General features: G+C 37.8%; 1 protein-coding gene across 1 annotated transcript in view; it reads right to left on the reverse strand.

Moving 5' to 3' along the window:
- Positions 1-17,571, reverse strand: part of CACNA2D3 (calcium voltage-gated channel auxiliary subunit alpha2delta 3) — an 804,577-nt gene that overhangs the window by 464,366 nt on the left and 322,640 nt on the right. Inside the window, exon 10 of the mRNA XM_074199069.1 lies at positions 15,543-15,656. Within this exon, the coding sequence (XP_074055170.1) occupies positions 15,543-15,656 (114 nt within the window). The remainder of the gene's footprint in view (positions 1-15,542; positions 15,657-17,571) is intronic.

Consider the following 17,571-nt stretch of genomic DNA (forward strand, 5'->3'; position numbering starts at 1 on the left):
AGGGGGACAGAGATGGGAGTGGGTGTAGTAAGAAAGAGAGAGAGAGAAAAGTAAATGAAAGAGAGAAATAGAGAAGAGAAAGAGTAAGGGGAAGAAAATAGGGAGAAAGAGAGAGAATGGCAAAAGAGACAGGAAGAGAGAAATGGAGAGAGTTAGAGAACAAAGAAAGAGAAAATTAAGGGGAGAGAAAGGCAAAGTAAGAGAAAAAGATGGTCATAGAATTGGGAGGTTCCTGGTGGACTATCACAGGGGACCAGGACCCCTGACTTTTCTCAATAATCCCAGATACCCATGGGGTTCAGTTTCTTGTCATTTCCTTTCATGAGGAAAAATATAATGACTCAATATGACAAGAAGGCATTTTCCTTTCATTCTAGCAGATCTCTTTAATTTGTAAGTCCCATTGCCATTGATTCTTTATTTTATATGAGTCCCATTCCTCCAAGACAATAACTCAAACTCAAACAGAAAAGGAGCTACTCCATTATACACGACTACTCCTGAAACTCTGCATCTTTAGAAAATCACAAGTTAAGTTTAGGTGTTACTGTGTTTTTATTCTTTTTATCAATAGATCATAATTCTTATACTTTAATCTGGATTTGACCCTATTTGGGAGTATCATAATGGCCGACAGCATGTGGGTAGCGTGCCTGACACCTCTAAGAACTTCAACCTCCCCCAAGGGAAGCAGGAGGGGAACAGAACAAGAGGACACAGCATGTGATTCCTTCCCCAACAAGATGAGTCAAGAGACCAGATCAAGGGCATCCCACGCTGGCTAACAAGCCTTTTCCCAAACTTCATGAGAAAACACCAGTCTCCTTGCCTCATTGTTTGGAAAAAACAGGACAAAATGATCCCTTCCTCAAGTCCATAATCTCCTCCCTTTCTTTGTTGACAAGGCTGATGGAGGGGATGCAAATTCTGAGGTCTGAAGAAATCTTCCTGACTTTCTCCTTTTTTCTAGAAATTAAAACAGTAGAGTTTGCCCTTGGAAATGTCCTGGGACATTCTGTACCCCAAAGCACAAAAGAAAAAACAAAACAAAAGAGACACTTGCTGTTTTCTGGTTGCTGATGTTGCTGTGGTTTCTAGAAAGGCAGGGGCAGAGCCCTGGATAAGGACATTCCAGTTACAAAGCTCTGATACTTTCAAAGATATTCATCCCCTGGGAAGCTGCAACTTGTATTTTTTTTTCTTCTTTCTTTGTATCACTAATAATATATCATCAAGCCTCTTTTATTTCTTTATACCATTTACCATGCTAAGCTCTGGGAAATACAATCTCCCACAACCATTAAAATGCCCCTAAATGCCTCCCTTCACAAGGAGCTTACACTCTAATATAAATTGGCACATATAATGTATATGCAGACTAAATGAAGAGTAATCTTTGAGGGGAATGGATGGGGGGGGGAGCCAGGAAAAGCTTCTTGTAGAAGGTATCCAAACCAAGCCTTGGAGGATGCCAGGGATCCTAAAAGGTAGAGGGTAGGAGGAAAAACATTCTAAGTATGGAGCCTTTAAATCTTACTAACTCTGATGATGGCTAGTCACTTCAATGCTCAGTGTCCCAGGCACCTCTTTGGGTGGTAAATTCTAGTTGGGTGAGTTGTAGAAACATTGGGGAGGGAGCAAGAGGGACCCAGTGAATAGTGTTTGAAGTAGAACTAAAGAGATCTAGGTTCAAATTCTGCCCCTGAAAGGTGGTAGCTGGTGATCTATCCTTAAGAGCTTGTGTTTTGGATCCTGAGTACCTCATTTAACCTAACCAGGGGTATAACACAGGGATGCTGGCCTAGATGTTCCTTCTATGATACTATGATCCCTACACAAACCACATTATGTGTAAACAATGAATTTCCATATCCTGATATTTAAACCCCAAGTATGATTTTGTACAGTAAGATGTCTATATAATGAGTCTTGCAGGTTAGGTTAGCCCTATTCCATACTACAATCTTGATGAAAGGAGAGAAGAGACAGAATAAAAAGTTGGTGAGTGGGTGAACATGTTGGGTAGGGGAATGACAGAGCTTCATGTTGCTCTCATTGTAACTTGGGCTAGTGATGATGTTTTTGTCCTTCATTTTTGAAGAAGACCATGATTTGGGGGAGTGATGTCACGACTGGTACATGAATTGGATTTGAGTGAAGAGGTGCTCACTTTCTCCTCCAGAGTCAGCTGGAGGGGCCAGATGGCCCTGAATGAGAGGCAATCAGGGTTAAGTGACTTGCCCAAGGTCACACAGCCAGTAAGGTCCTCCTCACTCCAAGGCCAGTACTTTATCCACCCTGCCACCTAGCTATGCTAGAGGCAGTAACTGACCGAAACTTACCATATTCTATACACCACAGGTGTTGAATGGACAGATAGCCACAATCTAGGTTGATTCATTGGTTGGTTGATTCTTGTCCTCATTATTTAAGAGGACCAAAATGACATCACTAGGTTAGAGACAAATTGCAATGTGTCAGATTGTGCCCGAACCGAGCAATCCGAGTTCAGAATGTTCACACAGGTCAGACACAATTAGTACATGTGAACACTTGAGGTGGGTTCTCTAAACCCAAGCATAACATCTTTCCTTTGAGCTACTGCCATTCCACCTTTCTCATAGAGCACTTGTCAACTGTGACCCTTGGCAAGTCTCTTTAGCCCTGTTTGCTTCAATTCCCTCATTAGCAAAACGGACTGGCAAAATAATCTCAGATGGGTTCAAGGAGAGCTAAACACAACTGAAACAGCAACAGGAAGAAGAAGAAAAAACATTTATGTCAAGTTTTTTTCTGATAAAGTGTTCATGTCTCAAATATATATAAAAATGAATCAAATTCATAAGAATAAAAATTATTCCTCAATTGACAAATTGTCAATGGATATTAATAGGCAGTTTTCAGAAGAAATTAAAGTTATCTGTAATTATATAAAATATTCCAATCACTATTGATTTGAGAGAAATGCAAATTAAAAGATCTCTGAGGTACCACCTCATGCTTATCAAATTGGTTAATAATGACAGATAAGAAAAATGGCAAAAGTTGGAGGGGATATGGGAAAATTGAGACATTAACGTACAAGGAGTGGGAGTTGTGACTGAATCCACCACTCTGTAGAGCAATGTGGAAATGTGGTCAAAGGGTTATAAAACCAGGTATATCCTTTGACCCAGGAATATCACTACAAGGTCTGTATCCCAATGACACACACACACACACACACACACACACACACACACACACAGACAAGCACACACACAAGAAAAGGACATATATATATATATATATATATATGTATACACACAATAATATTTATAGTACCTCTTTTTGTGGTGGCAAAGAATCAGGAATTGAGGGGATTCCCATCAATTGGGAAATAGCTAAACAAATTGTGTCATATGATTGTGATGAAAAGCTACTGTGCTATAAAAAATAATTAGCAAATTGCAGTGGCAAAGAATTACAAATTGAGGAAATTTCCATCAATTGGGGAATGCTTGAACAAGTTGGAGTATATGAATGTGATGAATACTATTGCTCTGTAAGAAATGATGAATAAATAGATTTCAGAAAAGCCTGGAAAGACTTGCATGAAATGATGCTGAGTGAAATGAGCAGAATCAGAAGAACATTGTACATAGTATTAGTAACACTGTGTGATTATCAACTATGATAGACTTAGCTCCTCACAGTAGTTTGATAAGCAAAGACAATTCTAAAACACTTGTGATGTAAGATACCAGCCACATCCAGAGGAAAAAAATGGATGCAGAGCAAAATATTCATTTTTAAAAACATTTATGTTTCTTTCTTTCTCATTTTTTCCTTCAGTTATGATTCTTCTTTCACAACATGATTAATATAAAAATATATTAAACATGATTTGTATATGTATAACCTTTAGCACATTACTCACTATTAGAAGGAGGGAGGATGGAGGAGGGAAGGGAGGCAGAAAATTATGGAACTCAAAAACTTACAAAAAATGAATGTTGAAGACTATCTTTATTTGTAATTGGAAAAAATAATAAAAGAAAAGGAAAAAGAGAGGAAAACAAAAATGATGAACAGGATGATTTCGGAAAAATCTGGAAAGACTTTCAAGAATTGAAGCAAAGTGAAAGGAGCAGAACCAGGAGAATATTGTATACAATAATATTATATGATGAACAAATGTGAATGATTGAGCTGTTCCCAGTAATACAATGATCCAAGATGATTCCAAAGTACTTTTGATGAAAAGTGCTATCCATGTGCAAAGAAAGAGCTAAGGGAGTCGGAATACAGATTGCAGCAAACATTTTTTTCATTCTGTAATATTTGGGGGTTTTGTTTGTTTGCTTGTTTAAAATGACTCTTAGCCCATCACTAATATGGAAAGGTTCCATGATTGTACATCCAAGAGAAAGGAAAAGTAAGAAAGCAAAATGACTTTCTGATGCGATTTTACAAATAATTGAGGAAAGAAGAGAAGTGAAGAGTAAAGGAGAAAGGCAAAGATACTCAACTGAATTCAGAATTCATGCTTATCAAATTGGTTAATATGATACATAAGAAAAATGGCAAAGTTTGGAGGGATGAGGAAAAATTGAACAATTTTTATTGAGTAAGGCAAAGAAATAAAACCCTAGAATGGGAAAGACAAAGGATCTGTTTCATGCAAAAATGGGCAAGAGAAAATACAGTAGTTGGTACTTAACAAAAGTAGAAAAGATTAAGAGAGAGCAGTAATGTACAAATGAATAATATATGAAATATCTCAATATCACTGATACCCACAATGGTATGGTTACTAATCCAGAGCCAGATATCCTGGAGAACGAGGCCAAGTGACTCTTAGGAAAAATTCCTCATGGTAAGACTAATGGAACTGATAGAACTCCACCTGAACTATTTAAAATCCTAAAAGATGATGCTGTTAATGCTCTATATTCAATATACCAGTAAATTTGGAAAAAGCAACAGTGGCCTCTAGATTCAAATAGATCTGTTCATGTCCCACTCTAACAAAGGACAATAATAAGGAATGCCCAAATTACTAAACAATTGTGCTCATTACACACATCAGTCAATTCTGAAGGGTAGACTTAAGCCACACGTGAAGCAAGAATTAACAGAAGAACCAGTTAATCTTCAAAATAGAAGAAGAATTAGAGATAAAATAGACAGTAATTGCTTGAACATGGAGAGACGCAGGAAGTTTCAGAAAAACAATGGCTTCTGTTTCATTGACTATGCTAAAGCCTCTGACTGTATGGATCACAACAAAATGTGGCAAGTCCTCAAAAAGATGGGAGCACCGGATCATCTTACTTGTCTCCTGAAGAACTTACATATGGGTCAAGAAACAACAGTTGGGACCAAACATGGAACAATAATTATTTTAAGATTAGAAAAAGAGTACAAGGCTGTACATTGTCACCTTATTTATTTAATTTATATACAGATATATCAGATAAAATGCCAGGCTGGATGAATTGAATTAAAAAACAGGAATTAAGGTTCTGGGGAAAATGTCATCAATCTCAGATATCCAAATAATGCCACTCTAATGACAGAAAAGACAAGAATTTCACCCTCTTTCTGAGGGTGAAAGAAGAGAGTGTACAATCTGGTTTAAAGCTTAAGATAAAATAAAAGATCTTGGCAACTGATACCTTCACTTTCTGGAAAATAGAGGGAGAAAAATAATTGAAGCAGTGGCTGATTTTATGTTCTTTGGTTCAAAGATCAGTGCAGACAGCAATTGCAGCTTTGTAATTAAAAGATGCTTGTTCCTTGGAAATACAGCTCCGGCAGATCTGGACAGCATATTAAAAAGAAGAGCCTTCACCTTGCTGACAAAGGTTCATATAATCAAAATTAGGGATTTTTTTTCAGTAGCAATGTATGATTATGAGAGCTGAAATATAAAGAAAGTTGCGCGCCACAGAACCGATGAATTGTGCTGGAGAAGATTTTTGAGAGTTCCTTGGATAGCAAAGAGATCAAATCAGTGAATACTTAAATTAATTCAGAATGTTCACTGCTAATTAAAATACTGAAACTGAAGCTTAAATCCTTTGGCCACAGAATGAGAAGATGGGATTCATTGGAAAAGACCATGATTAAGGAAGAAAATTGAAGGCTAAAGGAAAAAAGTGTGGCAGAGAATGAGATGGAGAGATGGTGTTATGGAAATAAATGTCAAATTGGAAAGAAATAGTAGAGGATAGAAGGGTGATCTGTGTTCCATGGGATCATGAAGAGGAAGACACAACTGAATGATTGAACACATAAATAGTCTACATCACATTGCTTGCATTGTCAAGGAGGGAGGATGGGAGTGAGGGAACTGAAAACTTTTTTAAAAGAATGTTAAAAGTTTTGTTTGCATGTAATTGAGAAAAATTCAATTAGGAAAATGCTGTTGGGAAAAGTTTAACAAAATACATTAAAATATGATAAAAAAGTATAAAGTGTATCATATTAAAAACAACTCATCCGGAAAAGAAATCTTGGCAACTGGATTACCTGAAAGCTATGAGAGAGTGACAAAGGTACCATATTGTGACAATTCCCTAAAGGAAACTGAGAAGATTTCTTATATGCAGGGGACAAAGTAAAAATAGAAAGAATCTAGCAGTGATCTCCTGGAAAAAAATTCTAAAGCAAAAATCCTTGGGAATGTAAAAGCCAAAATCCAGAGTTTTCAGGTCAAAGGAGGAAAAAATACTTTAAGTATCCAGAAATATTCAGGATTATAACATTTAGCAGCTGCCCCTGAAAAAGTGTGGAGAAACTGTCTCTTTTTTTAAGGTTTTTGCAAGGCAATGGCATTAAGTGGCTTGCCCAAGGCCACACAGCTAGGTAAAGGTGTGGAGAAGTTGGGACACAATATTCCAAAAAGTAAAAGATGTATACTTCCAGGGAAGAATATCCCACCTAGAAGAAAAATGAATCTTTAATGAATCAGAGAAATCCTAAATATTGTTGATGAAAAGATGAGAGTTGAGTAGAAACTGAAATACAAACAAGGAGTTAAAGAGAAACAAAAAAAATGCAATTAATCAGCAAAGTGAGTGATCAGCAAAGACTTTAAAGATAAAATGCTTGCAGTTTAATGGAGGGGGAGGAGAGCAAGAATGAGTTAAGTATCCCCCAAAGAACTGGGATGTCATTGGTCATGGAGGGCGTACAGCAAGATGGGAAGGCCTGGCAGTGTTTTTGGTTATATTTTATGATGTTAGAAGAAGAAAGGAAAGGGAGGGTAGAAAGGATACACTGGGGAAGAAAATTAGAAGAGAGGAAAAATTTATCTCACATCAACAGCAGGCAAAAGTAGAAATCTATACTCATGGGTATGAAACCTCACTTGGAACTGAATCAGAGCAAAGTGAGCAGAACTGGGAGAAAAAAATCTACCGAACCAAAACATTTTTGGAAGACTTAAGAGCTCTCATTGATGCACTGAACAACCACATTTCTGTGACAATTCTGAATGCTCCCATCATCTCCTGCCAGAAAGGTGATAGATTAGGTACATAGGGTGAGGCATGTACTTTGCAAAAGTTGCCAATATAGGAATGCTTTACTTAACTATTTATTTTTGAAGGATTTTCTTTTCTTTTCCTTTTTGTCCTAGTAAGAGTTGGGCAAGATGGAAAGATAGTCAAGGCATGTTAATTGAAAAAAAATTTAAAAAGAAAATTGACTTGCCTAAGATATGTCAACCAGCAAACAGAGGAAGGTTTGAACTAAAGACCTCATACTCCACAAAATGTGCAACATTTGGATCATTTTCTACCCCCTTAAGGCTGTCCATCTTACTTCACTCTCTATCTCTAGCATCACCATTTACCAAGTCCCTGTGTTTCTATGACACTGGAGTTATTATGTAAAGCCCTTTGTAAAACTCAGTGTTACATGAATGTAACTATTCATGTTATATTTTACACCTAGCTTCTTCCCTCTCTTGTGTTCTATCAGTGACAGGCTCTTTCTAGTCTCTCTTCTGGCATTTTCCCTTCCTCCTCATCCTCATTCTTTATTCTTTGTTACAAACTCTTCCAATCTGCTTAAACTATCATTACTATCTGCTTAAACTCTTCGAGTTTCTATCTTAGTTGTCTTACCACCTCCCGATTTCTATCCCCTGGAATTGAATGTCTCCTATTTTTGCTCAAAATTATCAATCATGATCTATTTCTGTCTGGTATTCAAAGACCTCCCCAACAAAAAAAAAGCATACTTACCTCACGTGATTCTACTCTACTTACTAAAAGCTCCATCCAGGCTGGAGAAATGTTTTTCACTTAAATATGTATTGTTTTATCATTTCTCCATATTCTTACTTACACTGGGTTCAACCACTGGAATAGCTTCCTTCAATACCCCATATAAATCAAATTCTTTGTTCAAACATTTCAGTCATGTCTGACTCTATTACTACTTTTTTGGAGTTTTCTTGGGCAGAGCCTGAAGTGATTTTTCCATTTCTTTCTCCATCTCATTTCAAAAATAAGGAAACCAAGACAAATGCGGTTCAGTGACTTGCTCAGGATTGTACAATTACTAAGTAATCACAAGCAGATTTAAAAGTTAGGGAGATGAACCTTCTTGATGACAGAGCCAATACTCTATCATCTGCATGATCTAAATGAATTTGTAGTCATTCTGTAGAGGACACTGCTTATCTGAAGTCTTCCCTCTTTGAGAATAACCTTTCCACTCAGACCTCATTAGAATTTTGTTTTGCAACTCGCAAATTCACTTATCATTTTCCATGATGCAATCGGGTCCTCTTTCCTGGTATATCAGTCCTCAAACTAGGTGCTAGGTTTCTTGGGGGCTAGCACTTTATCTTATGTAAATGTTACCTATAGCTCAGGAGACTACACAAGTTGGAATTTCATGAATACTTATTATAGTTCTATCTGTAGCTTCATTTCCCAGAATGGTTCATCTCCCAAAGGTTTGACCACAATCTGATAATCAAAAAGCAACTGAGGAAAAAAGCCCATTGGAAATATGTTAATTCTTATATCTAACATGAATGATAAAAATAGGGGTGCACAGAATGATAGGGAGAAGTCTGAAATGATTTCTTTGATTAGGGAATTCTCAACAAATTAATTCCTTTTATCAATGCAGGTCACCACCTTGATACTTGGTTGAGACACTCAGAGACTGTAACATGTCTAGGATCATATAGCCAGAATGGGATAGATTATATCAGAATTTTTAGATATGGAAGGATATTAAGAGCCTCATTTATTTGGTAAGAGAACAGGTAGAGAAGGGTTCTTATTTGAGTAGCATCACACAACTAGCCAGACAGGATTTAAACACAGTTCTCTAGAGACAGGATGTGAGCTTGGGTCTTCTGACTATTGAGGCCAGCTCTTTAAATGCTAAATCATGTTACCTTTGCTCCTTGTATTTCTACAGAGAAAAATCATGTTCCCTTGCCTTGTTTCCATTAAAGCGAGTTGGAGTCCTTAGTTCCTGCGTCTTTTGTTGATTCCTTTTTACCCCCATTTTTTTGGGGGGGGGAGGGAAGGAAAGTAGACAGACTGAGAAAAAAAAGCCAATGATTCTCCTTTTTGGAAATCCAATTTTCTCTGAAAAGGTGGTGATTTCCAACAGTGTTTTAGAATGACGGACAAAGGCGAGCATCCTGGGCCACTTTGAAAAGCCTTTATCTGGGAATCGGGAAGTTTTTGTTCATCCTCGCCATCCCATCCCTCTTGCCAGCCCCACGCTCTCCAAAGACAGCTAATCAACCTAAGTTATGTTACAGCTCACAGAGACTACACAAAGCGGCTGGTGCTTGGCTTTTGTTCTTGAGATCACTAATAATAAAATACACAGCACATAGAACTGTAATAACATTCGTCTTTGAAGTCCCTCAGTCCTTTTAGAAGGAGAAAATCAATTTAATAACACTCGGACAATGGAGTAGTCAAGACATTCAATTGTGCTATCCTGATGAGCTGTGTCTGCAACCTCCAGATATACCTGAACCTGGGAACAGGGTCTATAGTTCCAAAGAAAGGTAGCACACAAGGGATATGGGAAAAGAGGAAGCTAACGATTGGTCCAAGAAAGATGCTCACATGTAGCATCTATTCCCTTCACTGACTACTGCCCTGTTCTTTTATTTTATTTTTGGTCTTCAAATGGCTTTCCTTGCAAATGATGTTTTATACAGGAAACCTGGCTTTGCAGCAAAAGGCAGAGAGTCAGAGATACAGATACACTGAGAGAGACAAAGACAGTAAGAGATGGCACAGAGAAGCAGACAGAGAGAGGGAGGAAGACAAAGAGGCAGAAAGAGAGACAGATGGAAAGATAAAGAGAGACAGAGAATTATAGGGACTCAGAGAGATTTAATACTGGTTCAAGACTAAACCTAAAGATAGTGCTCCAGTGGTTCTCTTTTCTCTTTATGCTCATAGTGTGGTCTACTCATTTACAGCAAACATTCATTAAGAATGCAATAAAAATATTCATATTTGATAAAAAAAAACATGCTATCAATATGAAGATAGCAAATAAGAGATGTAAATTCTTCAGTAAAGTTTGAAGGGTGATACCTATTTTTCAGGCAATATCAAGAGAGAGGGATAAAAAAGAAGTAAGGAAGGAATAAATTCACCAGTCCACTATTGCCAAATCCTTTCTGACAATCACTCATTAAGTCATTCAGTGAGTCAGACAAGGCTAACTGCTTATAAATGGATGGACAGATGACAATCGGACGAAGGAAGGAAGGAAGGAAGGAAGGAAGGAAGGAAGGAAAGATAGAAAGAAAGAAAGAAAGAAAGAAAGAAAGAAAGAAAGAAAGAAAGAAAGAAAGAAAGAAAGAAAGAAAGAAAGAAAGAAAGGGCAAGAAAGGAGAGGGGAAGGGAAGCAGCAACAACAACTTCCATTTTTAAAAGTGGTTTAAGTTTGCAATGTACTTACAATATCTGCTCTATCACAAGAGCCCTATGAGGGAGGGACTGCAGAAACTCTCCCCATTTTACAGAGACCAAGATAGCAATCATTTATCACCTCCCTTTTGCCCTGTTGATATCTTGAAGTATTTAGTTGCAGTTAGCCTCTTCATTAGCCTGTGAGCTCCTCTAAGGCAAGAGTTTTGCTTTTGCCCTTTGATATACCCAGACTTTAACCAAGGTAGCTACTAAGAGTTCAGTACCTGTTTGTTGATTTGTTGGGTAATTGCATCATTCAGATTGGTATTAGGGGAATTTCCTTTAATGTTCAGGCATGCATTCCATTTAAGGTGGATTGTTAATCTCCTGCTGATTTCAATAATCACCAAACAGCAAATGGCTGTCCTTTTTTGTTTTTGTTTTAGCAGTGCTATAAAGAAGATGAATTGGGCAGGGGGAGGAGGTGGACTAGAAGCCCCTAAGAATCTCTTTGTTCCTCAGCATTCTGGAATTCTCTGATGCTATCATGTAAGGCCTACTAGACATAAGTGGGTGGCACATGATAAAGGTACTGGCTGGCATCTCATGCTTTATGGATCCAGACATGAAATGCTCTCAGAGAATAACTCACTGCAATGATTGAATTTTTCTTTCATAGAATCATGGTTAAATAATGCAACATTCTTTCTTTGCTGAGTTAATAAGCCTCAATCTCTTTAAAATTCTCTTGAAAGAACCCTATTCTTTCCCTTTGAAAATTTTAGTTAATTTTCTTTGAACCATCTCGGTTTCTGTACTACCTCTTTTTATGATTGGCACCAAAAATTTGATGCATTATTCCAAGAGAATAATTATAGAAGAAAGCTTCCATCCATTCCAGAATCTCAAGTACAGTTGTTTACCACTGGGGCAAAGTGGCAGCACCCAGGAGCTGTCCAGGGCTGAAGTTTAAGACCAAGGTTCACATCTAAAACTCAGGCTTATATGGACTCAAGGATGTTTCCTGTGATGACTATGGAGACAAATTGATCCTTCTCAGTTCTCGTGTTCATGTTTCTGTTTCTCTCTCTCTCTCTCTCTCTCTCTCTCTCTCTCTCTCTCTCTCTCTTTCTCTTTTCAGGATTCCAGATTTCTTTGAACTGATCTCAGATAATATATTCTTTCCATCCCTTGGGTCTCCCAGGTTTGCTGCACACTAGCTTTCACAACTCTGATTTTTCTTTTGCTTGGGAATTCAATAGTTCACTTTGTATATTGTATTTGTTTCTCCTCTCACTACATTTGTGTCCCCTCAAAACTCAGTTTTTTGATTCCTCCAAAGATGACTCAATGAAACTTTATAATTCTAGGGCTATAAATTATGGACCAGAGTTCAAATTTCAACTCTGCCATTCACTACTTGTGAGTCCTTGAACAAATCAGAACTGTCTTAAACCTCAGTTTCCTCATCTATAAACTAAGGTGAGAGGGGTGATCTTTCCAGTTTCCAGTTCTAAATCTATGACTCTGGGAGCCTTAAGCAGGGAGAAATAATTAACATGGGTATGTCGGGGAAAAAAACTAACACAAGAGAAACAAGAGGAGGTATGAACATACAAGGAAACTAATTATTATAAGCAAAGGAAATAAGGAGAAAGGGAATTCCAGACAGGAGAAAAATGAGCCCCGAGATAATTGATGGAAAGCCAAGCTCAAGAATTGCTAGCAAGTGAATTTTGCTAGAAGACAGAGTATATGAAGGGAGTTGCATGAAATTAGTTAGAATTATGTGGTAAGGGGCTTTAAAAGTTCCACAGACAAAATTATACTTTATCCTTGAAACAACAGGGAGTCACTGAAGCCAACTGAGGAGGGGCATGGTAGGGTTAGATATGCTCTTTAGAAAAATTATTCCAATTACTGTACAGAAAATTGATTGAGAAACAGGGAAACCCAGTAGGAGACAAAATAGTCCAAAGGGGATGTTACAGTTTCAAATGTGATTTGACTTAGAACTGGAAGGGACCTTAAAGGTTATGAAGTCCTGAACCAGGTAGGTGGCCAATAGTTGGAGTAATGACAAATATCCTGGATTCAAAAACATAGGATGAATAAAATCAGAGCTTGAACAGATGTTAGAGCACATCTATTCTAACTGTCTCATTTTTTCAGATGAGACTCCTGAGGCAAAGGAAGTCAACACCAGAGATATGAGTGAGGGGGACTTGAGTTCAAATTCTGCCTCAGTTTACTAATGGAGTGATCCTGAACAAGTCCCTTAACCCCTGTTTGAATCAGTTTCCTCACTGTAAAGACCTCCTAAGATTATTGTGAAAATAAAATGTGATGACATATATCAAGAACTCTACCCAAGTCTAACATAGTCACTTTAATTGATCATTTCCTTCATTCCTTCCTTCCACTGAGATAAGGAGAAGTCAAAGTGGCAGCCAGAGACACCTCTGAATTGTTCACCTCCTCAAAATGTCCTTTTGCTACAAAAACAGACTCTATGGCTCACTGGTGCTACTTAGAAAAACGTTGATGAAATCATACTTCATGGAATGCTGATGCTTGCAGGGTCCTCAATTCAATTAATCTATGAAAGCATCTGACATGAAATCAATAGCGTTCCAGAGACTAAAGGCTGGCTTTTGCAGTTTGGCTAAAGAAGAATGGCCCTGCCCCTTAGCTGAGTCCTCCAGCAAGGACAGGAGCTTTGAAACACCAACATTTTTAGATAACTGCTCTCCAGCACATCCATGAGATGTACTTCATAGGATGTCCACCTAAAATAAATATTCAGTGTGAAGAAATCAGCCTCTAAAGGCTCCATACATTAATTTGTTTGTCATTCACTGTAACCTTTGGAAAAAAGTTCAGGCTATATAGGCAAAAAGATCCAGTATAGGACTTCTATTTACCAGTACAACTAATAATGCCTTAGCTAATAAATAAACTATAGGTTGTTGCTTGAGGCTCAAAAGTTAAATGACTTACCCAGGGCCACACAATTACTAAGATTCTGAGGCAGGATTCAAATTCAGGTCTTCCTGACTCCAAGTTCAACATTTTATCAACTGTACCACTTAACTGACAAAGGCCTTTTTGAACCCAGGACTTCATATCTCAAGTTCAGAATTCTCTTCAATATATAAGTATTTGTGCCTGATTTTACTAATGCCATCTCCTAGTTCTGCTAGCCATACATACTTGTTAATTCATTCATACAAAAATTCAACAGTAACTACTATGGTGTCTAATTTGTCCTAAATGCTATGGAGATACAGAGTATACCAAGATCCCCAAACTCAAATAACATCTAAGTTAATTAGTAAACCATAGTACTGAAGAAAACCATCAGAGTTAAGGAGGCAAAAAAAAAAAAAAAAAGATGTGGACTGAATCCAAAGGCCACCATCTAGAGACGGCATGGAGAAGCAAGGCTCCTTGGTTTGGAGGCAGACAGCATGGACACACCATGGTTGTGTCATTGTGTGACCCTAATCAGGTCAAGTAACCACCCTGCACCTCAGTTTGCTCATCTGGAAAATCAAATGGCAGAACTAGTTGATGTTCTGAGGTTCTATCCAACGCTAAATCCTTTGTGGGATGTTAGACAAGCTATTTATTCTCTCTGGGCTTCAAGACTCTAAGGCTTCTGAGATCTCTTCCAGCTAAGGATCTGCAATCTAATCTTGTTTTGTAAATTCACAGGAATAACCAAGGGGCAGCCATCTTCATGATGCAGCTATAAGCAAGAAGAGGCTCAAACATCAAAACAATTCTTTGAGATCTCATTTCAAACAACATATCACTACAGTGGTCTTCAAGAAAAGGAGTAGGTGCACCAATCTAGGCCATAATCAGGAATTATGGGTCTAGCACAAGTGAGGAGAATAAAGGTTCAGGAGGAAATAGGAAATTTTACAGAGAGCCCACGAAGGACCCCATTCCAGAGCAGAGTTGTTCCTGTGGCCACCAACAGAGCAGGCACAAAACTAAACAGTGAGATTAAGCCAGTCCCATGGTGATAAGCCACACAAAAATCACGTTTTACTGAATCTATGTCAACAGCACATGCAGTTCTCCATAATTCCAACCAGAGAGTACAAAGTTAGATTTAATTTCCAAAATGATACATCTTTGCTGTCTCTTTTGGACCAATAACTAATGAGGACCGGGAAAAAAAAAAAACCCCAACCAACCAAGGATTTTTTATTTGCTCTCATTTCTCACTAGAAAGCTTGTTTTAACATTGGGCAATGAATGGTTTAAATTCTATCTGTTCTGATATCCCAGAGAGTTAACTTGCTGAAATCAGAGCTCATCCAATTCTGATTATATGATGTCTTTCAGAAAGCAATTATTTTAAACAAAGTTAAGTTTTTAACTTTTATGCAATCCCTCTCCAGAATCTGCTCCATCCCCTGAGTTACCATTTATGAGATTCAATTCCCATCTATTCAATTCAATAGGATCATTCATAGAGCTGTAGTCTCACACTTTATGTTTTGGTCCACAAAAAATAGTCAACATAAAAAGCCTTAAGTCCTTGTAAGGAGGTTAACTCACAGTTATGTCAAGGCTGTAAAACAAAGGAATATATGAAAAAAGGTATGACTTGCTGTATTGACTTACCTTCCTTTCTGGCCAATTATACTTTGCAAAGATGGTATCATAGGTGTCTACAGCTCCATCAGTAATGAGCATTATTGCCTGGCTGCAAATGCTTCCCTGTCCAGTGTGGTTGAACTGTGGAAAGAAATGTGTTAAATTAAAATGTATACAAAGATGACTATATGAGTTAATCCATAGAAAAGCAGAGAATCAGAAAGAGATGAAGCCGATTGAATGAAGAGATTCTTGTGAATCTTGAAAACTCAAGAAATCCTAAGCTAAGTTCTACATGTCACATGATAAACTGGTCATGGCATATATAGTACACTAAGATTGATCAGAGAGCTAGGATGGGAGAAAAGAACACGTGGCCCAGTGGATAGAAGAGCACCACATCTGGAGTCAAGAAGACCTGAGTTAAAATCCAATCCCATACACTTACTAACTGAGTGACTCTGGGCAAGTCACTTAAACTTTGATTGTTTCAGTTTTTCATCTAGAAAATGGAAAAAATGAAATTACCTGCTTCTCAGATTTGTTGGGAAGACCAAATGGGATGATATCCATATCTAAATGCGATGATATCTATATCTTCAAATATAAATATTAGCTGTTGTTGTTAATACTGTAACTATAGAGAGTTCAACCTTTCCTCATAGAATATAAGCTCTTAATAATCAGAGATGGGTAAGAGTGTAAGATGTAAGAATCTTCAGCACCTAGAATACTTCTTGGCCTGGGCTTTCTTTGATAATCGGAATTTTCACAGAGCAAGGAAAGGCTAAGGTGCCTGCTGAGGATCAGAAAGCCAACAGGCATTAGCAGTGGAACTTGAGCCCAGGGCTCCCTGGTTTGGAGGCCAACTGTCTTTCTGTTCTCTCCCTATCTTACACTGCTTCTCATATAGGAGGCATCTAATAAATTTATTGAATTGAATCTAAAAACTGATTCTAGAATCAGAAGGACCTAAGTTCAAATCTAGCTTTAGACACTTTATACTTACTAGTTGTGTGACCTTGAGCAAGTCACTTAATCCTAACTGCCTTACTAAAAAACAAAAACAAAAAATAAAAAAAAACATTCATATCAGATTTTTTTCGATATATTTCTCTAATTGGCTGAACTGTTGTTTTTGTCTCTCTCCCCTCATTGTCTGTTATAAGGAAAAGGATCACTGGAAGGATAAAGGCAGGGTGAAGTATTCATTTAAAAACATATTTGAAAAACATGGATAAAAAAGGATAATTTTTGAACAAATGCCATGCATATTTGTAAACATTGAGGGAGAGAGAGCATTAACTGGGGGATTAAGGGAAGCAGTGCATAGGCCAAGCCCTAAAGAGAGGTAGAGATGACAAGAAATAAAGGTGATCATGAAATAATATTCCAGGCATGAGGGCATGGCACGTACAAGAAATGGCAGTGGGAAATGGGATGCTGAGTGTGGAGAATAGCCAATGGTTCAGTTTGGCTGGAATGTAGAGGGCAGGAAGGGAAGGAGTAGGTAAGAAAATATTAATCCACTGTTTGATGCAGAGAAATCCTTTGGAATGAAAATAAGCCCACCCCTATGGACATGGATTATATGGCCTGAGAGAAACTGCTAACCAAAAAAATCATCAAGGAAAATAAGTAAGGCCCTAATATGAAATGCAAAGAGTTATTTCTGGATGGATGGATACTGTGCCCCAGCACGTAAAACAGGAGAATAGGTGGCCCTTGAGGGGGCCAGAAATGCAGTCATTCAAAGGAGAAATCTGCATCTTTGGATTTTAGAGCCTAAACTTCATGATCCATAGGACAGCCTAGTGCAGGTTTGATTAGTTACTGATTCAAGGGGTTTTAACGACCTCAATGGTTTTAATTCAAACAAAATACTTCCCTTATAGCATGGAGAGCTTGTTTCTAGTCTTAAGGTTCTGTCACCTCCTCCTAAGTGACCCTTGAAGAAAATTTGGACAAAGGCGTCCTCAGTGTATGGATGGCGTGATTCGGTGTGATGATGTGTCCTCTGAAAGAACCCAAAGTATAAGACAACAAAACTCATGGA

This window comes from Macrotis lagotis, chromosome 8, assembly GCF_037893015.1.
Source record: "Macrotis lagotis isolate mMagLag1 chromosome 8, bilby.v1.9.chrom.fasta, whole genome shotgun sequence".
Classification (NCBI taxonomy): domain Eukaryota; kingdom Metazoa; phylum Chordata; class Mammalia; order Peramelemorphia; family Peramelidae; genus Macrotis; species Macrotis lagotis.